The following is a 22,893-nucleotide window of genomic DNA, read 5'->3' on the forward strand; positions in this document are numbered from 1 at the left end:
CCTATGTGCATTTCTTTACAACAGTCCTTAATTTTATTCCCAGAAAAATGCCTGTATTTGCAATCACAAAACCTATGTTTGTCTTGGCAGGAATAATGTAAACCGCATCAATATTAATGATAACTTGACACACTAAGTAAAAATYAAAAGTGTGAAAGAGGCAGCAAAGTCGGAATAAAAGCAAACCACAGCAAGAAACAACCCTTATTAGCGATGCAAACCCAAGCTGAAGCTCCTTTAAAATTCCATTGAAAGTGGATCATTTGCTGTGTGATGCAATTATAGTAAAGCTGAATTAATTTCCCAATCATAATAATTAAAAGAAATGCAAGATCATGAAGACACGGAGTGGAGAATTGTGGAATTGTTCTCAAACGACTACAGCGTGATTATGCCACATCTTCCCAGCATGAGTCTGAGCACGTGGCCTCGGCACCCAAATCAAATTTGACTGCAGATGATTTTGAGCGTTTGCCAGGTCTAGCTCGCACAATGTGGCAGAGCCTCAGCATTCTCTCAGTGGGGACAGTCAATCAATACAAACTGATTACATGATTGGATCCCCCAGGCACCAAAACTTCATCAATCAATCACGGCTCCACCTTCCAGGCAGTTGCGCCTCGCCAACAGTCAGCTCAGGCAGCCAGGAATGAAAAACAGAAGGGGGGGGGGATATGTTTGCTAAAAGCTGTGTGTTTTAGTTTAGGTGGAAAGGAGGATAGGAATAGAAGTAACGTGAGGACATGGCTTCAGTTTTTCGTCCAATACCACCCAGCTGCAATAGGGACAGGACATTTTTTTGTTGTTTTTAGGTCATGTATAGGGCACTATCCTTTCAGGACTGTTTGTTGGCTTATTGCTATGCATATTTTTGTTGCRAAAGATACTTAAAATATAATACTCTCATTAGAGGTCTTCTTGATTCTCTTTTCCTCTTTGGAATCCCACATACTGTATACGCAGATTTGGATATGCTTTCCCACACTCTTCTGTTCATAAATAGCCCACAAGAGAATGTAAGCATTTCTGTTGGAAAACAATGTTTAAGTAAAAAAAAAAAAAAAAGGGACAGCCACGCACGCACACACACACACACACACACACACACACACACACACACAAAGAGGACAGATATATTGAGCTTTGTGGCATTTTGGCAGGAATATCATGAGAGTGGCCAAGGGATAGAGATGCTAAAATGAGCTCTGACAAATATTGACCCGTCATGACTGATCCGAGCGGTTTSATTTCAGCGCATTCACACGTGGTTTTATTATCTAAAGCGGGGCTGACCAGTTGGACGCCCCCTGGGAGGACCAGGTCCTCAATCTCTCCTTAAGCCCTACAGCTTTATAATGAGAGTAAGGCAGGTTTAATTAGTTTTATAATGAGCCTGCTTGTTGAAGGTGACACACATAGTTGCCCACGTACACACAAGACAGGGGTTGCAAACAAAAAAATAATTAAAGTAAAGGAACTCACTCTCCTGTTGGTTGCACTCATAAAATTTGTAATTGCAAACTGTAAACATGATGGCTTATTCGGACCACCTTCGGGTGTGCTACATTATTAAAAGGACAGACCAAACATGAAACAATAAATGTTGGCCAAGTCACTAAGATATAGTAGCTGCATAATTAGTTTTTCACATTTTTGCACCCACAATCAGCATCTTATTCACTAAGCAAATAGTACAAATTAAATTGAAATTYGGTATAGTTGTGAGTTAACCTGTGATTGATGGGTCGATTACTCTCACCTGACCAGCTGAAAAATGTATTCTTTCTATAAATAGACTGATTAGTGTAGTTTTTACTGCTAATCGTGTTATGTTTGTTTCTTTTGTTTRGTTGTTCAGTAGTGAATATGATCTGGTTAAAAACAATGCCTTGATTCTTGATTTTAACAATCTGTGGTAAAAAAAAAAACTTCAGTTCAATTGAAGTAATAATCAATGTCTAAACAGATTTTAGATATACTTGAAGTTCTTCAAAATATATAGAAATGTCCTTTTTTCTCTAGAAGAAGATAATTCAAGGAAATAAAGTAGTCACCCTTTCAGACTTTAAGGATTTATGAGATTAATTGATTTATAAACATTRAAATAGCTTAATGTATTTTAATTCTGTTACAACAATGTGCTGTAATTTTTTGGAATATGTTGTCAATGAAAAAAAAAAGCTTTCTTGAACATCATTGGAAACAGGGCTTAGTAGATTTAAAGTTGCAGTAAAGAAGCTCTCCAAGTCTGGGCTTGGACTTCGCTGCATTAAGTGAATCTCAATGTTCAAATAATCCCAAACGTGCTCTRTTGWGATCTGGTGACTGTGGAGGCCATTGGATTACAGTAAACCCATTTTCATGCTCAAGAAACTAGCTTGACATGATTTGAGCTTTGTGAAAAGGTGCATCMTTCTGCCAGACGTGGCCACCAGAGGCTGAGTKCACTGTGGTTATAAAAGGATAGACATGGTCAGGAACAATGCGCTAATAGACTGTGATGTTTACGCTACTTGTAATTGGTTCTAATCGTGCCCAAGTGGAGCCAAAGAAATTATCCGCTGCACCGTTGAGCCAACAGCACAAGTCTACAATGTTGACACCAGACAGAATGGTTCAATATTTACAGTTATGTTGTCTATTCCATATTATGACTCGACTATCACAGCTGAAGTTGAGTCTTATCAGACCAGGCAACATTTTTCCAATCTGTTGTCCAATTTTAGAGAGTCTGTGCGAAATCCACTGCTGCCATTTTATCGCCTCAAAACATCCTGCATATTTCCCTGTGACCTCTGACATCTTTAGGGCATTTTTATAATAAAAAAAACTGTTGCTCACTGGATATTTCCCCTTTCCTGACATTTCTCTTTAAAGGACATAGATGGCGGTTCATTAAAATCCCACTAAATCAGCAGTTTCCACAAAAGTAATTCCAGATTCAAAATCAATTTTCCTCTCATCTATCAAATGTTCTCCAGGTGTTTATCTTTGGATCATATCAAGTGTTCTTCCATTTAAATAGCTAAATCTTAAAATAATTCTTAGCTAAACATTTTTTTAAATATGGAAATACTACTCCTCTACCTCAACTACACTATATAGCAAAGTTCAAAGGGAGTTTTTATTTGAACAGGAGCCTAATGTCCAAATTTTTACTTTCAGAAATCTTCTACTGTAGACTCCCTTGTGTTGTCCCTTCCATATGAAATAAGACTTGTACCGGTACAGAAACTGTTTTAGTACACACTTATTTGACTTCAGTGTGTCTTTAATTCAATGCCCCTTTCCCAGCATTAAACAGGGAAAAAGGACATATATTTAACTCGAAAATATGTAACCCAACAGCAGCAATATCCGTCCTACTGCTTAAATTATCTTGCAGGACCTGTGGTGGTTATAAACAACAGTTTGGTTTCCCCAAACAAATATGCAACCTGAGCCTGTGCTTAAGAAAAACAGCCTTCCTTTCTCATGGATGGCTTTGCATCTTAAGCACAGTCTAATCCCACGAGAGCCAAAAAAAAAACAAGAAATGACTTCTAAGATATGACTTGGCTCGAGTCTGGTTGGCTCTGTTGTAAAACTGCCAGACCTTCTATGATGGAGTCGCCTACCAAGACGTCTCTGCGGTGACTGTTTACATATGGGATGGATTATAAACGGTGATTTACAAGCTAGGGATGTTTGCATATAAACGTCTGTCTTTTCTTACCACAGTTAAAAAAACTGTAGATGACTTTGTTTATGCGTTAAAGGCAGTTTAAATTCAAGAGACATAGTCCATGTCTTGCTTCGCTGGCCAATCTATGTCCAGTTAACCTAAACATATGGAGGATGACCTAGGAGGCAAGCAGCAATCTGTTCAATGATTCATTCCCAATCTGCCACGCTGACAAGGTTTCATCTGTCCCACAAGACCTTTATGTCTGCAGTACTTTAAACTGGACATGGCACAGTCTATTTGCTTTTTTCTACAGTAAATTTCTGTTACTATTCTGAAAATTCGTTGGTATGCCTAAATGAAACATAAAACACATTTGATCTACAGTAAAATCTTTTCAAGAATATCTAAAGTTTAGCACTACATCTTTTATGGCTTAAAGACAGGCTGCAGAATGAAACTACATGCAAGACTAGATCTAAAGAAGATAGAGAGGGAATGTCAGGAAAGGAGACTTTGGAGCAGACTTCAGAGAGGATGCTTGCAGGCTTGAATCTCTACGATGACACGGAGCACTCAGTAACATAAGGGTCCAACAACTGTTCACCTTTAAGCTTGAATGGCTGTGCATATGGTCCGATTGCGGCTGACAGCCCAGGAGAGTGTGCATTGATTAACCCATATATTCATGATGCCTCTGTGAATGCTAATGAAGCAAAGCCCAGGACAGAGCTGAGCAGCAGTTAGCATTTAATGACAACAGAGAGCATCGCTGATGTGGAGATCTGTATCATCGGACTCGGCAAAGAGAGAGATATTGATCATTGCTATGAGACACGATGTATTGGTAAAACATAGCATGTGTGTCTGTGTGCTTGTGAAAGTTTGACTTAAAAAGTTTTCAGCTACAGAAACCTAAATTTCCCTCCACCCTAGACTTCAACTGCATGGCAAGCCTCCAAACTTCATTTTACTGTTTTTGCAACTTGACCACAGTCTCCTCTCCATCTGTGCATATTCACTTCTTTTCCATCTCCTTCAGGACATGATTTCCTGCTTTCTGTTTCCTCTCCTCCTCCATGCTGCACGCTATCCCTTAAATCATTCCCATTGTTTGTCCGGTTCCCATGGCCCACCAACAAAAGCAGTGGGAGGGGGACAGTGGAACAATTCATGGCACCCGTATGGTCTTCATTTTCCTTACCGCAGTGCAGTCACAGTTCTCTTGTGTATTTTCATTTGTGTGAGCAAACAGTAGAAGGAAAAGCAAGAGAAGGAAAAAAGAGGACAAAGAGTTGGAGGGGAAAAGATGGAGCAGCTCAATTAAAGTCGGTCATGAAAAGCAGAAAGATGGACACCTCCCTGTGTTATCACAAAATTGCCTCTCTTAATACCTTTTACAATTTCAGCTGCACTAAGACATCCAATGACAATCCACTCTGCAGAGTTTTACCCTCAGGTCCAGCTCATGCAGTTATGAAAATCCTTTCAGTTTAGCCTCAAACACACCTACTCTTYCCTTGCTTTGAAAGCCCATTCTAGTGATTTCAATCATCGAATCAAATCTCCCCTTCCCAGACCCCCGTTACAAACCGTGACTTTGAAAAGTTCAAGTCATTTAGCAGTGCACCGGAGAACTTCCCCACCCGCTTAACGCTCTCAATAAGCCATAATAAAGCCACTATTTGCACATGAGAGTATTTGACCAAGGMTTTATTTGCCATAAGCTTAACATTTCCAGTAATTTCAAGGCAAATATGGTAGCTGAGTTGCTAGAGCCACAGAGGTAAAACAGTGGGAGGTTTTTATATTGTTCAACACTGCTTCGTCTTTCAGTGTGGAACAATCAGGGGCGAATCTAGAAAGATATTTATGGGGTGGCAAGAGGGGGGTCAGGGATTTTTGTTTTTGTTGCAAAATATTGTTTTTAACTTGCATTGTTTCAAAATGAGCTTCATGTAGCACTGAGGATTAAATATAATTTCTTAATATAGTATAGTTAATTATTTTTATGTCTTTCATACTCCTGCTTATTGATATGTATTACTGGGTTGAACAGTGCCTGTTAGTCACTATGTGATTCATTGAGTTATGTCCAAAAAACCATTTTATCCCAATTCAGGATGAGCAGAAATCTGTCACGAAAATATTCGTAGCGCCATCATTTGTTATCAGATATAKCTATTAAATACGACTTACAATAAAGAGGAGAAAACTGATGTTTGATAAATTCTCTGTGATAGAAATCTATAAACAACTTTGGTTCTGTTAGTTCTGTAARGATCCAAGAAGGGRCAAATTTCTCATATATGGGTCAATCGTTTTATTTTAAATATGCTGTAGGAGCCRTAGTTTAATGATYAGTTCAGTTTTTGTCGCTTGTTTAACTTTTATGAATTGCAGAGGCTGCAGAYAGTGCGTYACAATAAACTTACAATAAAGCTGATAAACAGGTGAAGAACCAAACACCACTTCTATTCTGCCTTTTTTCGCTCTATGCTTTACGCAGACCCGTTGCCATGGCAACCGACAGACAACAGCTCAACGAGCACATAGAGCAGAGATTACCGATCAGGGGAATCAACACCGGCTGCACAGTGACAGTGGCGGGTTCGATTCCCGGCCCCGGTCTTTGTGCATGGAGTTTGCATGTTCTCCCTGTGCATGCGTGGGWTTTCTCCGGGTACTTCGATTTCCTCCCAGAGTCCAAAAACATGACTGTCAGGTTAATTGGTCTGTCTAAATTGCCCCTAGGTGTGAGTGTGTGTGTGCATGGTTGTTCGTCCTGTGTGTCTCTGTGCTGCCCAGCGACAGACTGGCGACCTGTCCAGTGTGTACCCCGCCTCTCCGCCGGAACGTTAGCTGTAGATAGGCACCAGCAACCCTCCCGACCCCACTGAGGGACAAGGGTGTAAAGAAAATGGATGGATGGAATCAACACCAAAAAACAAACATTTCCCACACAAAAAAGTAGCAAAAACACCAAAACATAACATTGGGTCTGTTACATTATGCCGTCAGGCTTGATGKTTATATTGTCATTATTAATAAGTTTTCGCCTGAGCACAGCGGTGGTTAATTAGCTGATTTAAACAGCTGCTCTACTGATGACTTGGTGGGCGGGTTGACCTGTTTTAGTGCTAACGGAACCAAAACACACCGAACTGCGCAGCACATGTTAAGGTTATCAAAGTCAATAGAAGGCTAGTAACAGTTAGGCTAGAATACCTTACCCACTGCTCACTTGTTCAATGTTTTCTGTAAGTTAAAACTTTTTCCTCACCTGTTAAATCTGAAGCCCTTGTTATCTAATTTATAGGGTTGAATTAACCGCTAAATATTGCGTCCATTTTTCAGATTCTTTGCGTGACTGTGGTCCCATAATGTTGACTCAATGGACAGCAATGGCGCACGATAAGTCACGTAATGTCCAGTCCAGTCATTTATATCCATCCATATCAATGCTGCTGCCTCGGCTCTGTCCTTCTCTCGCACTTCCCGCTACTCAGCAGTAGGTGTCAGGTTGCATTGTGTTGCATTCAATGTTGTCRGAAAAAAGAGATTCATGTGCTTAATGTCCGATTTCCCATAACTATTTATTGAATTCATAGTCGCCAGCTGGGGTGGCAAGGCTCTCATTTGGGGTGGMAACAGCCACCCCATGTCACCCCAGTAGATCCACCCCTGGGAACAATATAACCCTGAAGGACGAAAATTTGCAAATTAGCAAGATTTTGCTATTTTTGCAAATAAAATGAGCTTTCTTCTAATTGTATTTGCAAAGACTAAGTACTTACTAACCTGTGACTCTAAGAGTAACTTTACTGAAATGGTCTTGAGGCGTGTATTCATGAAATTTGGTGTAGTCTTTTTGTTTATTATAAACACCAGCGGCTATGACATCACTAATGTGCTCCTTAACTCTGACGAACTTAAAACCTTGTAATTATTGCTAAAAGCGGGAACATTTTGGCCCAAATTGCACAATATTTAAAAGCACTCCCCGTGTCAGACGAGCATCCTCTTCCAGTGTGGTATTGTAGTTCTTCAGAGCACAACAGAGCTCTGCAGAAAATCAATTCTACTCAGCAAATGTAATGTGTTTGAAGCTGCCACAGGGCTTGTTTGTTTAAACCTGCYATAGGGCTTTCAACAAAACTGCATAATGTCATCATAGTGTGTCTGCCGCTTATTTGCATGAGGAAAAAAGCTTAATGTCCTACATACAAATAGTAGGATGTATGACATTAAGWAATCAGAAATTTATGCAACATAGATGTAGAAACTGAACAATGTCTGGTTCAAAAATACTTGACATGTCATTTATTTGACATCAACTTAATGTAAGTTCCTTTCTGTGACTTCAGAAATTACCCAAATACATATAGCAGTAGAGTAATTTGATATAATGCTCTGCTTTACATAGGAATCTGATCTGTTTGCAGCCAAACATATATTTCTGACTCAGTTTCTTCCATGTTTTAGTTACTTTCATAACCATCATAATATGGGTTATCTCACTTTAAAACACATTACACTTTTCCCAGGGAGTTTACTGNAACCTGTGACTCTAAGAGTAACTTTACTGAAATGGTCTTGAGGCGTGTATTCATGAAATTTGGTGTAGTCTTTTTGTTTATTATAAACACCAGCGGCTATGACATCACTAATGTGCTCCTTAACTCTGACGAACTTAAAACCTTGTAATTATTGCTAAAAGCGGGAACATTTTGGCCCAAATTGCACAATATTTAAAAGCACTCCCCGTGTCAGACGAGCATCCTCTTCCAGTGTGGTATTGTAGTTCTTCAGAGCACAACAGAGCTCTGCAGAAAATCAATTCTACTCAGCAAATGTAATGTGTTTGAAGCTGCCACAGGGCTTGTTTGTTTAAACCTGCYATAGGGCTTTCAACAAAACTGCATAATGTCATCATAGTGTGTCTGCCGCTTATTTGCATGAGGAAAAAAGCTTAATGTCCTACATACAAATAGTAGGATGTATGACATTAAGWAATCAGAAATTTATGCAACATAGATGTAGAAACTGAACAATGTCTGGTTCAAAAATACTTGACATGTCATTTATTTGACATCAACTTAATGTAAGTTCCTTTCTGTGACTTCAGAAATTACCCAAATACATATAGCAGTAGAGTAATTTGATATAATGCTCTGCTTTACATAGGAATCTGATCTGTTTGCAGCCAAACATATATTTCTGACTCAGTTTCTTCCATGTTTTAGTTACTTTCATAACCATCATAATATGGGTTATCTCACTTTAAAACACATTACACTTTTCCCAGGGAGTTTACTGYTGAACCAAATGTCCAGTTTTATGAAAAATGGCAAAAAAAATTATCAAATATGGCAGTTCCAAAAACATATTGTCACTTAAGTTGTTGTTTTATAACCGTATATGAATGCTGCACGACTGCATTCAGATGTGCATCAGTATTGCAATAAATTAACAACATGAAGTCACACAATTGAATAACGTGCTCATTTTGGGTCTTTCCTGCTTTTTTCTGTGATGTGGAAATGTGGTACTGAATGTATTCACCCACTGAAATCCATTTAAATACACAACAGTGGAAAATAATTACTTTTTATCTTATTAGTGCATGCAAGCTGCAAAAGCTCCTTCTGTTTTCAACCCAGAGTTACCCAGTAGGATAAAACTACTCRGTTTAAATGAACCACCTGCGGCTACAAAGCGGTGTCACATGATGATAGAAATGTCCTGTTTTATCAGAAACATGAGCAGTCTAATCAGGAGCTGCCAATGAGTGCATCCATATGCTGCACCAAGCTCAGACGGTAAGTCTGTGGGTTGTCCTTGTGACCTTTCACCCTGCCGACACCTTTGCAGTGACAGACCTGACCTTTGCTACTAACGTGATCTGCTGATGGCATTTATAGTCATGCCCCATTTCCACTGAGCCTGTCCATTTGGGTGTGATGGAATAGGATTGGAGAAGTGACCCTGTGCTCCATGGAGGCTCTTGGGAGTCTGAGATCATAGCTGCTCATTCAGTCTGTCTAATGACAGTAACTCTGGCCTTTAAACTCTCTGGACTCAACTACAGACATGATGGATGCCTTGCTCTGCTCACCTTAACTTACTGGTCTCTTTGAGAGTACATAGTAAGTTTTTTTTTTGTTTTTTTGCACAAACAATTTTTCTGCTTCAATTTTTCGTCACATTCACATTATATCTCTTCTCTGTCTTTCTTCTTTGGTATTTGTTGTTTCTCTTCTTTTCCCTTGGCCATTAGACTGACTTTGCCTTACACTTCCTCCTCTCTCCTTCTCTTCCTTTCCCACTGTCAGGCTATCTTGTCTTATTCCCCAATGGCTCATCAAAAGAAAGAGCTGCAGTGATGCTATCTGTGCCCCTAGTCTGGACCTATGTGTGTGCTTGTGTGCGTGTGTGCGTGTGTGTGTGTGTGTGTGTGTGTGTGTGTGTGTGTGTGTGTGTGTGTGTGTGTGCGCGCGTGCGTGCGTGCGTGCGTGTGTGTGTGTGTGTGTGTGTGTGTAATTCTTGTGTGTCAGACAGATTGCTTCTCATAAGACTGAGACCCCTAGGCTAATGTCACAACAGTCCTCTCACACATTTCCTAAGTCAGCTGCATGTAGTTTGTCTGTGCAATAAGCAGGGCCCGACGTCCTTTAAAGTTAGTTCTGATGCAAAACTGAATCTTATAGAAGCTTGACCGTAATGAAGCCAAACAGGATGCACTTGGAATGACCATGGTGGACAATGAGCTGAATCAGCTTTATCAGCCTCATGGAGAGAGCTCATCATCTACAAGATAGTTTGATGGCCTTGCTACGTTCGCTTGCCTCATATTATTGAATCAATGAATGTCAATGAGTTTCAAACTCACCATAAGAGTTTGTGTAGAAAAAAATGTCTCCAGGCATTGAGACTACACATCAACCTTGTTTATTCTGTTTCAGTTTGGAAAGTCTGGTTCGTTTGGGGAGGTGTGAATGCGGAATCAAACTCTTGAGTCGGACAAAAGCAAATTTTGGTTTGCCTGCAAACCTCAGTCCTGTAAAGGTGGTAGAGACATATGGCAGAAGACTAAACTGTAATTTATGCAAGCGGTGGTTCTACAAAGTACTGACTCAGATTTCAGATTTTTATTTGTAAAAAATATCGAAACCAAATATAATTTTGTTCTCCATTTTAAGTTTGCATTGTAACATGACAGAACCTATAAAAGTTTAAGGGCTAATAATACTTTTACAAAGAGCATTTCTACCTTAAAACCCAGCATGTCTCAAAAAATAATTTGGGGGTTATTAGCTGAGGTCTGCACCAAAGAAACAAAATTGGTTTTAAGTAATAAAAAAAAGAAGTGCTCATTACTCCTCTGAGCTTAGCTGCAGATTTATTCTTTCACACCTTTRATGAAGTGAAAAATAAAGTTGAAAGAAAGAAGAAAACACTTTTAGCTCATTGCATTTTCATTAAGAACATTGAGTTGTCTCCACACTTGCATGTAGCTATATTTTTAAATGTATAGGAAGACATTAGAAATAATGTTTTAAATCTCTGAAGTGGTTGATGCAGTCACTTTTAATGATAAATCCTGCAAGAACATAATTTTATAAAAGCTTTTACAGGTGCATAATGACCTCTTACATTTAATTAAAAGAAAGGAATAAATGAACATTTATGTACTTCAGATTTGGCTCAAGTGGYCATACACGGAGATTTACATCAATTTGTGACTGTATGAAGGCTRTAGCAAAAACATATCTGAATTGTATGGTAGCAGCTTCTTTGTGCAAATGAATAATGTCCCAACATAATCATCATGATGTTCTTGACATACCCAGTTATGCTAAATAGATCATAATTAAGAGGATTATTGCATTAATTACAGTTAATGGATTAAGGCCCGTGTGACATCAGAGAATGCGAGATACAAATGAGGCAACAGATGTGTCTGTGTGATGAGCATTTCTATATTAGCTGAAAAATATTTCTAATGTTCCATACAGCAATTTTTAAACTGAGTCACAGCAGAGGCACTTTCAATTAATTTTACGTATAAAATTATACACATTTGTTAATTTGTTMATTTATTATTGTTTAGAAGATTAAGATGAAATATTAGACCTCGTTCTTTTTTGTTTTTTTAAGAAATAATTTGATTATAAAGATCTGAAGATAAGAGCTTTGTGAGGCTGAGAAGGTTTAAGACAGAATAAATCATTCTCTCAAAACAAGATGTGTAAATTATTATAGTATTTTTGTACAATTTTATGGTCTGTCTCTTACACAACAATAAACTTGATAAAAGTGAACTGCTAAGTCATTGAAGTGTTCCTTTAATCTCATAGCATCACAGCTATGTTGTTAGTGTCTCAGATTGATGGATAAAACCTTTTATTTTGTGTGTTCGAACAGTAGCATGCTAAAGTTTAAGAGTGAACAATCAAGCAGATATTTTTTGGGATCACAATTTGCTTCATTTGACCACTTGCCTGTCATTATTCTTATTCTTTAAAACAAATAATTTCTTTATTCTTTAAACAAATAACTTGCTTGATACTCTGAGTAGAAAAAAGTTAGAAGTAGACAGCTTTACCTTCTCATGTTGATGACTTATTTAATACAAAATAATTGTAAGGGAACAAAAGCAGAGATTAGAAAAAGGTCTTAGCAATTTGCTTGCTGAAAGTTTTTCAAAAGTACTAAAAAAAGTAAGACTTTTGGAAACAACTAAGAACATAAACTGATGCTTCAGTGTGACACCGTTAGATAAATGAAACAAAAAAACGTGCAAAACATRAAATAAAAAAATCAAACGATAGCTTCAATAGCCAAATATATCAAAACTTACAACTGAGTTTATTAAAAGTTTTCAGGTAAAAGTTTCCTAATGATCGCGGCAATTCTTCAAAGAAATAAATGAAACCGGCTAGTGTTTTGGAACCATTACAGGTGGAAATWAAAAGCAATTATCGTCTGAACATCAGAGGTATTGTTAACACCTTTTAGAAATCAGGTTAAATGTTTTTATTTCTTMAAATTTTCAAAGAACTATACTCACTTTGCTAMATAAACCTGGAGATACGGGTTCATTCACCTCTCTGCCTTTCTCCCTTTCCCTTTTTACAATTATAAAATAATTCTATTAAACCCTTTTACTTACTATTATTTTTGCATTTTAAACCTATCAAGTTGGCTCACATTGAAAAATACTGTTGTGATCAGGTAAGTGGCAAACAACATGGGAGAGGATTTTTTTTTTAAAAGCATTTAAAGGTGTCATGTGTGCATTTCTTTTTTGTGCCTGTTTCATTATGTATTTAATCTATTTTGTTTGGTTAATTTGCRCTTTGCTTATGCTCATTTACTTACCCTCCTGAAAGAAGAAATTATAAATAAATGACGTTAGTGATAATCTATTTCAGATTTCCTAACTGAGATTAATAAAATAAAATGGATCAAAACTTTTTTTTTTTTTTGAGGAAACAAATCATCACTATACTGTTCATCAGCCAAAGAAAATATTTTCTCCTCCATTTGTGTCTGCCTGACGGAAAAAAAACTTTAATGCCTGTTTAGCTACAGTCAAGAGTGGAAATTTATTGAATGAATTACAGAAAAGACACAAAGAAATTTATCCTAAGCAAACATAAATAATTCTTAAAGGTGTAATGCCATAACTATGCTTGAYGGCAAGCATTTATTGACTCATGGCTGCTCTCACCTTTTTCAGGCGTCCGCTCCTTGTGCCCAGAAAGACCACATTGTGTCCGTTGTAGGTGTAGGAAGTGACGGAGGTCAGCCTGTCCCGTCTCTCCGTGAACACTGTCTGACCAGACACCAGCTGAGAGCCACCCAGGGGTTGGTTGATATCCAGGCCACAAAAGTGATCATCAATGGGAACAGGCTGCAGGGAGACACCCAGAACGTCAGGGTGAGTATAAGAAAACCATAAATAAAATAAAAGAAAGACGAGAGCTGCATTTTTAAAGGTTTGGCATGGAGAAAAACAGGCAAGAGGGGAATGAAGGGAAGAATGGAAATGTTACTGAGGAGAAGGGATATAAGAAAGGAGCTAGGGATAATTACAGAGGGAGAAGACTATTTGTGAAATACTGAGATCAGCGTAGACACGTGAATATAGGATGTAAATTCAAACTGATGTATGGTAAGCCTAACAAGCATTAAGTGCGCCATTTTCAGGGTTAAAAATGTTACATCAAAAGGGTATGGGGCTGCCGGGCTTTTTAACAAGCCTTGGAGCCAGCACATTCATGGAGCAGACTTAATAGCTTATGGCAAACACAAGAAAACAGTGTATTTTGTGCCTGTTTCTGTGATTTTCAGATTGCTTGATCTGACATCACACAAACACATASCACAAGAGATGTCGAGTTTTGATTAAGCATCAAAGAGAGCCTGAACATTCAGCAGTCCTTCCAGATCTTCTAACATGCACCTCAAACCTTCGCTAATTGTCTGTCACTTAGTGTAAAAGACACCTTTTAAGCCTGCTAATTTCTTATTTCACATCTTCTACTTCTTTATGCTCATGTTAGGCCTTAATGCGATTTTTTTTTCAGATCATCTGCCTGAGTTTTACTAAATTTGATCTTTGCAGCAAGTTCAGCATAAATAAACCTGATGTCTTGCCCCATCCAACTAATTTCTCTTCTGACCTCCCTTTTGAAAATAAAATAAATGCATTTTAGAAAACATTCAAYAACGTATCTTCCTCTGATCTAAAATATTGAGCTTATGACTGTTTCTATCTAAAGGACAGCATATAGCTATCAGCTTGGGTGTAACACAAATGAAATCAACAAGAGATGAATTAATTAAACCATAAATTATMAATTTATCCATCAATCTATCATGTTTTATACATTTTAGATTGGGTTGTGGGGGAGGGATGCCTATATGCCTCTCTCCAGCAACATTACAGTTTACTCTGGGGATCCTAAGGTGTTTTCAGGCCTGAAGGGATTTATAGTCTCTCCACTCTGTGTTCTGGGTCTTTCCCAGGGGATCCTCCCAGTAGGATGAACCAATAAAACCTTTGAATGGAGGCATCCAAAGTCATCCCAATCTGATGCTTGAACTACATCAACCAGCTCTCTTTAATGCAGAGCAGCAGCAGCCGCTCGACACCCGTTTTCCCCAGATAACGGAGCTACATACCATATCTATGTGACTAATCCTGGACACCCTATATTGGAATCTCACTTCAGTAACTATGCTGGATCATGCTTTTTCAGTCATGATCCACATTTCATGCCCATAGCTGAGAGCTGGAGAATGAACGGACTGGGAATTTGAGAGCTTTGCTTTTTGGCTCAACTATTCACCACAACAGACTGGAATAACTGCCCCATTATGGCAGGCAAGGCCTGAATCTCTGCGTCCATCTCCTGCCCCATCCTGCTGTTAGCCTACTTGTCAACGAAACACCTAGATAATTTGAATACTGCTGAAATATTATTGTTTTACCATAGCAAGCAATAGTTTAAAGTCTTGATGTGCTCTCTCTGTCCAATAGGTTTTATTTAATGGGGTCAATTAGAAATGCATGAGGAAATTGACCCGTGACTAGAATAGGATGATTTTATCTTTAACTTGATCAATGTTCAGCTAATTAGAAACCAAAATTCTATTTTCTTCACTCAGCAGAAGCAGAACCACTTCATATTAACAATAATGCCCTTCAGTGTTTAGGATGTTCCTGAAGGAAGACTTGGTTACATATTTTGTGTGTCAATAAGGTGTTTGAAAGTAGGATTGTAGGAGGCATGAAGAGAGAGAACTTTGGGGGTTTTTTTGTATTGGTATATATTCATTCAAGAAAAGATGAAACAAGCGAGCTATATTCAGCATAGTAAGAAAAAAAAAATCAGTCTTTCCGTTTTAGTTTTACTCTATGTACAGATACCTTCATTCCATAATGGAGGCTTTTACCATATTTGCGGATTTTCAGCAATCCAACAAACTGCTCTGTAACATTGGGCTGTTTCTTTTTTATTTATTTATTTATCTCCTGTTTTGCATTAAACATCTTATAGTTACTACAGTAGAGCTTTCAAAGTACAGCAAGAAATGTACTATCATTTAAGGTTATTAAAGAGAAATCAAACTGCTGAAGTTGGCATTGGCTGCTCAGAGCTTTACAAAATCAGTAATCAGAAATCTTTGATTGATGCATGWCAAAAATGTGCCAGTGTATGGTATACATTCTTACATTCCCTTTCAATGGGAATGTAAGGGAATGCCTTAAGTTCCCGTAATGCCTTAATACAATGCCTTAAATTTCTTTAAGACATTGTACTGCCTTAAAGAAATTCCTGAATTTTTATCAAGCACTTAACTAAATGGTTTTAAAACTGTTGGTTTGTACCTCCTTACCTGTCTGAAAGAAAATTACAATAATCTTTTTTTTTTTTCCAAGTGTGTTAATGATTGCTTTTGATATCAGTTCTGGCWTTCAATTCACTCTGCAAGTCGAGTTTCACTTTAATGTTCATCGTTTTTGATAATTAATCGTGTGTTCAAAAAAYAGTCAGCAGCAACCAATCGTTTCTTCCTAAAAGTCCAATTATGATACAAAGAGCGTCTTGCTTCACAGCGGGAAATTATTGTTGAATTACAACATATCAATTTTCCCTATCAGTTGCTTTTCTGAATAACAACACATCTTATTTAGACACACTGGAATGTTTGAGTTATGAATCATCAGAGCAATTCATGTGACGCATTTTAATGTGTTTTATGGTTCAMTTTCAGTTTATTTCCATGAGAGACGCTCATTATGCGGAATTCCAGCTTTCACAAAGGCTCAGACTTGGGCATTTACAAGAAAGGCCTTTTTCTCAAGATCAAGAACAGGTCTCGAAGGGCTCAAGTACTGCTGACAGTGACAAGAGCAGGAGGAAGAAAATTAGGGAGAGAAAGGCAAAGAGAGAGGTGAAAAAGGAGGTGGGAATCAGTGTTCAATCCCCTGAATGAAATCAAAGCTCTATACAAAACTCCCCTGATTAGCATTGTGAAATGTATCTCCCCAAGCTCTACTACTATAATAGGATTCTCAGACCTGAAATCTTTCTTTAGCACAGGCCAGGCTGACTGCCTGTTAGCTGTTAAAGTTACAATCATAGTTATGGAACACCAAAAAGAAATCTTTTGTTAAATCTGAGCATTTTTCTTCACACCTGCTGAGTTTACTTAGCTGGTCTAAAGACATGTGTGATATGAGATSTCTCTATTGTCCACTCACTGCCTTCGTGCACTGTACGTCCTTTCCCAGCAACCAGTGCAGCTCCAGGTTCCCCTCTCCCTGGTAGCAGGACTGCAGTCGCTCCTTAATGCGCATGTTGATGTCTTGGATAGTGAAGATGCAAAGAGCAGAATGATCTGAAGGATCATGGTACTGCTTTTGTCCTTTAGAGAACACAGCAAAGAGGACGTCCTCCTGGGCACTAATGTTGAGTGACTTAGCCAGCACCCTGCCGGCCTTAGATAGGTAAGCGGCCTGCAGCAGACGGTACTCCTCACCTCTGTGCACGCACCCCACGGGAAGAGAGACATATGAATGGAACTTCTTGTCACCTTTGCAGAGGCGGATGATTCGAGATGTGTAAAACAGGTCACCAGGTGAGCCGCCTGCAGGCATCCCATTTTCGGGAGTCTCTGGCTGGACGGTCATGAAGTAGACAAAGCTTCCGCTGGAGAAACCATAGATGTAGTAGATGTCAAAGTGCGGAACAAGAGCCAACGTGTCAGAAGGGATTTTAATTAGAGACGAAACAAAATCAGTATGAAGCTCATAGTCCAGCATGGCAGAGGACTCTGGGTCGCGAGGGAGTTTACGGCTGGAGATAGTTGGAAAGTAATCCTGTTTGCCGCCAACGGCAGTGCCAATGTACAGAGTGGCATCCTGTCCCTGGGAGGGAACGACAACCCCGTACATTGTTCCTGTCTGGTTGTCGCTGGACAGATAATGTTCTTTCTTGTGCGTGGGCTCTACGAGAATAAATAAATCGTCTAGCCTCATCAGCTTACAGATACCCTGATAGAGACTACCACAGGCCAGCAGCCGGTTGTGAGAGTAGTCRATGAGCAGCAGTTTGTTGACATTGTCCGTAGAGGCCAAAGGCTCAGAACAAGGCTGAACTATCAGGGGAGGATAACATGCTTTATTATCATATTCTGGGCCTGTGTCATGAGATACCAAAAGTGTGAGATTAGCGGACAACTTGTAGATCCGGTTGATCGCTCCGATGTACAGAGTCCCAGTGGACTGATGCACTGTCAGATGGTTCAACGACCATTCCCTCTTCTCAGACTGGAAGGTGTTCATTGTCTGTCCAAGAGTCGTCTTTTGATTCAAAAAGACTAGAGTCAATAGACAGAGGGCCAGAGGCCATGACATAACCTTTGGAGGGTGGTGACCTTTCGTAAGGCTGTTGTAAGTCCATCCTTTATCTGAGCATGTCCCCATCCCCACAGGGCTCCACTGAATGCCTGGCTCAGATAAATGGGGTTGCGTACCAGCAAATGTGAGGATTAGACTGAGGAAAATTGAGCTCAGAAGTGGCTTTGTCTTAAGTAATCTTCACATCGTTCTGAAAAAGAAAAGAAGAGAGAATTACTTGTAAATATAAAAAATCATTGATTCTTTCAAGTGAGAAAACTTTGTCTTCAGTATATCATTAGGCACTTCACATGAAGACCTAGGAATGGATGAGCTTGTGTTCTCCTTTGTCAGATGCAAGAAAAATCAAAGAAACAAGTAATCATGTGTTCTAACTGTCTCCCCATATTTACTGACCAGCGAGACAGTATGATATTCTCTCTTTCAACAGGGATTCTCATTATATTCRCTGCTTTGTAAGACAACACAAGCCAGCTTGCCATTCGCCACTCAGACAAAGCGATGACACAATGTAACTGTGCATTCCTGTTTGGGTGGCTAATTAAATGATCTGAATGCATTAATTAGGCCTCCATATTTTGGGCTCCGTGTTTTCCCTTCTCCCCCCTGTCTTGTTCATTTAAATGGTTGAATCCAGGAGGAATTAATCACTCTCCATTGYGGCTGATTCCTAAATTAATCAGGCTTTTTCCAGGGATGGCAAGGAGTCATTAGAGATTCAGGGCCAGCCAGCATCAACCTATACACTTCTCTGTTTAATTTCATTACCATATTTTATCTGGGTATTTCCCCAGAACAAACAATGTCTGGCAAACACATGATTGGCTCAAAGAAGGTTTACATTACATATGTGAATGCTTGGTTTAATTCACAAATTAATTTATTTAGGACGTTTCTTTTTGTCTCTGTTATTCAGTCAGTTGAAGATGTTTCTGATGAAGATAATATAATTTATCATCAAAATGTGTTTTTTTAATCTCAAGATGTTTTGTGAAAGAGATGTAAACATCCATCAGTAGAAATTATGGAATCTTTGTTCTTGGTGATTATTGGGTCAATTACTTTTTTTTTTTTTTCTTCTCAACATTCAGTGATTCTACAACTTTGCCTCTACTTCMATCTTTCTCAAACTATTCTATAAGTACTGCTGTGATATAGCTGATGACAATGAACCGGAAGCCAGYGTAGGTGTGGGAGATTGGTAATTATGCAGTGTCAATGTGTAATAATTTAATTTATTGTTTCTCTTTTCTTTTTTTATTTAACTTGTCCATCCATCCTTTGCCAGGGGAAATCTTTACATTTACTAATTTGGTACTTGTTATAAAATAGAGAGAGAACCACTGCTTCACTTTATCTGGAGAAAAAGCAATCCAATCAATTGCTAAATATTTTCACTTTTTTTCTGTAAAACTTTTGTTTGAAATAAACAAAAGGTTTTGACATCATCTTCTTTCTTGTCGCATCCCACTATATGATTACATTTCTCTTTGACTTCATTTGAAATGATTTGTTCAGACATACACAAAGACATACACRAATTCTACCAACATGTAGATTCTGCTTTGTGAAGACAGGGGTTGGTTGAATTCATGTTATGAACAAGCCTTTTATCCACCTCTGAGCTCCTTGGTCTTGCTTGAAGGCAGATTTCATAAAGAAACATCTTTACATGAAGACCCTCCCATCACATGATCTGTGCTCCAYGAGAAGCTTCTCCAACACAGATCTGAAAGACTTTCCTAACTCTACTTTGCATAACCCCCTCAGAAATACATGAAAACTTTTCAACTGTTATTCTGTTTAAAAACCTGTGACATTTCCAGCCAAACRCTAGAAGACTTGATCTCAAACCCAACTGTCTTTTTTGGCCGGTGCTAACCTAAACAGAGTGTTGTCACAGTTAGACTTATAAGTAAAGGTTAAATGAAGACAGCCATGTCAGAACCTAATATGGGGGTCTTGATGCGTTGGGGGCTCTCCATTAGCTGACTAACAGGATGTCCAGCTGAGTTGAGCTGGAGCCAGGGAAGGAGCGGATGGACTGTTACTGAGTAGGCTGGGCTGAATTAAGCTCCACTCCAGCATCTTCTGTCCATCTGTCCCCACAAAGCTCACGCAGCGGGACAAGTCACTCAAGTGCCTCGACCTACTCTGCTCAATTTGGCAGCCTCAGTATGAGCAACTCCACCGGTAATTGGCCACTGAAGAGTAATATCTGTCACACCTTTTACTGAAGCATTTACATTTGAAGACAGCATTAGCTTTAYCATATCACATTTACACAGACTTAACTGAATCAATTTTTATTTCTAAAATAAAAGAAGGAATTTATTGCTTTATTTTTTCTATTTCCATTGACTAGACATTAAAATTTGAGTTTGCTTTGATTATTTCTTTAGGCRCTGAGATTTAGCAGAACATCTTGGCTGTCAAAATTACATTTTATCTGTTTTGGTCAAAACGTCATCCAGAAAATTCCAACCAAAAATCCCTCAAATCATCAGCTTTGAAGGCCAATAAACCTCTCTCTGCAGTGTTTCTAATTTATCGCTTAATTCTAACATTTTATTTCAGGATATTYTTTTCAATATTTTTCAAAAGCAAGTGTAATATTTCTGCTGTCTGTTGTGACGGTCAAGCAAAGGCCTTTGGTTCATGGTGCGAGTCGTTTCTCTGAATCTGCCACAACAGAATGCCATACAGTGCTGTAAAAAGCCTTTTGAAAATTAGATCATAAAAATCTGACTGAACCYTTGGTGCCTGTTCTTGAGCTACTATAAAATAAAACAGCTGAATGCTTTTGTGTTTTCTGCTCGAGTTATCCCTGCTTAGCGGTGTCAACGAAGAACCTATTGGTTTAAATTTCTTTTCAAATAAATTTCCAAATACAGATCTTTTTTTTTTGTGTGTGTGATTTACACTTTGAACTTCTGCAGGGTTTCTAGAACTTTCCTTTACTTAGCTTGAAATAATAAATAGGCRTACACTCTTGAGATCTGACAGTAAATAGCAGATTAACTGATATTTGCAGAGCGAGGTTTGAGTCTGGTGTGACCTTAAACAGTCGACACCTGCAGTGCCTTCCCGAGGTTAATTTAGTGTTGAGAATCTACCTCTCAAATCCTCCGAGGTGTTACAAAACAGGGGCGAAAACTGGAGCAAAAGTGGCCAGGCATGCAGAGGAGCGGCAGCCTCATCATTTCATCCATTTCTGTTCTCCTGGCTTTGGTCACGTCTGAGGCGTGCAGTCATGCTGCTCGGTGTTTACCCTGGATTATGGAGACAGCTCTTCGCCCTGCACAGTCCTCCCTGCTGAATTCTCCGCCTCACCACTCACAGACACACTCCGGCCCAGACGTGACTCATGAACACACACGCACACACACACRCACRCACACGCACAAACACACAATGGAGGAACAGGGGTTTGCCAAGGCCTCTGGGGGGCATGCGGGCTCCTGATGGGCACCAATCACAATGCAAAAGAGTGAGAAGCCATGCTCTTGTTCACCATAAACATAACCCTTTGACCTGGATCAAGATGAGTGGAACTGAATCTATCGCTTACACCAGCTTTTAAAGCATTGAATGCTTTAACAAAGTCTTTAGCTCAGTGTTAGAGATGTTTTACTTGTTCGCAGAGTCGCTTATTAGTTTATGGTTAGCATTGTCTTAATTTTGGTTCCTTCAAATGGAAAAAAAAGGTTTCTTTCATTCATAATTTTCATTACATTTTTTTTGTAAAGAAGTTTGTGGATTTGTAGGGACAAATCTCTTTCTCATCTCTCAAACAATATCAGATTTAGCACAAACAGCATTCTCCTCAAGTTTGCCTTGTTTGTTTCTTCTGGCTGCACATTTGTGTGAGATCGTGAGCGCCGCCGGCAGACTGTGCCGCGATCCTTCTAAAGGTCAGAAGCTGGATCTCCGCTCTCACACTTAGTCAACAATGGGATTCATTGTCACTCGCATCAGAGGTGATAAAAACATTTTTTTTGCTGTTGTTGTTACACTGGCCTAGATTTATAAGGCTGCACAAAGGCAATAACAGTATAAGACCACGGGGGCGGAAAACTGTCTGACTTACAGTAGTCATAACAACTTCTGCCCTCATGATTGTAATCGGGCTGTGCTGAGACATGCATGGTTCCTTAGCCTCTAAGTTTGTGGAGACAAAAAAAAAGCTTAAAATAAAGTTTCCTCCAACAAGTCATCTTAGATTTCAAGAAAAGAAATCAGTAGGAGTATTTATAAACAGTATTCACACCTAAAGCGTGGAAACGGAAGATAGGACGGTGCTGGTTACATTGCACCTACATGCTATGTCGTACCTTTATAGATTTGGAGCTACATTTCATACAAACCATGTGCCTATTGATATTACAATTATATCATTATATATAATCTACTTCATGGCTGTCAAAATGTTGGTATTTCATTACAATTATTACACTGAAGAAAAAGGCTCACCTTTGTATCAAAATTAAGATAAACATCAAAATATTAAATATGCCTGACAGTATAAGAAGGTTATCTGTTTRACTTGTTATTGGACCTATTTCTGCTTTATTCCCTAGCAGGTCCAAATGAATGCCAGTCGATGTGACCTGTGCTGCTAACATACATCTCCAATTTGTACTGGAAAATGTTGGATACAAAATGACAAGTGTAGCGGATATAGCTACCAATTACATAAGTGACATTAAAGAAAAACTTGCACTTGCGAAAAAGTTCTATTCTAATAAGCCGAGTTCATTTTATGTTTTGTGTCTTAACAGTGCTATGTTGC

General features: G+C 38.8%; 1 protein-coding gene across 3 annotated transcripts in view; it reads right to left on the reverse strand.

The window, feature by feature from the left end:
• Positions 1 to 22,893, reverse strand: part of LOC103464744 (plexin-A2) — a 92,366-nt gene that overhangs the window by 59,215 nt on the left and 10,258 nt on the right. For 2 of the 3 annotated variants that reach the window (XM_008409061.2, XM_017304920.1), the window contains exons 2-3: positions 16,944 to 18,291; positions 13,401 to 13,583 (exon numbers count right to left, since the gene is read on the reverse strand). In XM_008409061.2, coding sequence (XP_008407283.1) covers positions 13,401 to 13,583; positions 16,944 to 18,167 — 1,407 coding nt within the window. In that variant the 5' untranslated portion in view covers positions 18,168 to 18,291. Of the gene's footprint in view, positions 1 to 13,400; positions 13,584 to 16,943; positions 18,292 to 21,217; positions 21,472 to 22,893 lie in introns of those variants that run through there. The other variant, XM_017304919.1, reaches the window with a different exon arrangement.

The sequence above is a fragment of the Poecilia reticulata genome, linkage group LG5 (genome assembly GCF_000633615.1).
Source record: "Poecilia reticulata strain Guanapo linkage group LG5, Guppy_female_1.0+MT, whole genome shotgun sequence".
Lineage (NCBI taxonomy): Eukaryota > Metazoa > Chordata > Actinopteri > Cyprinodontiformes > Poeciliidae > Poecilia > Poecilia reticulata.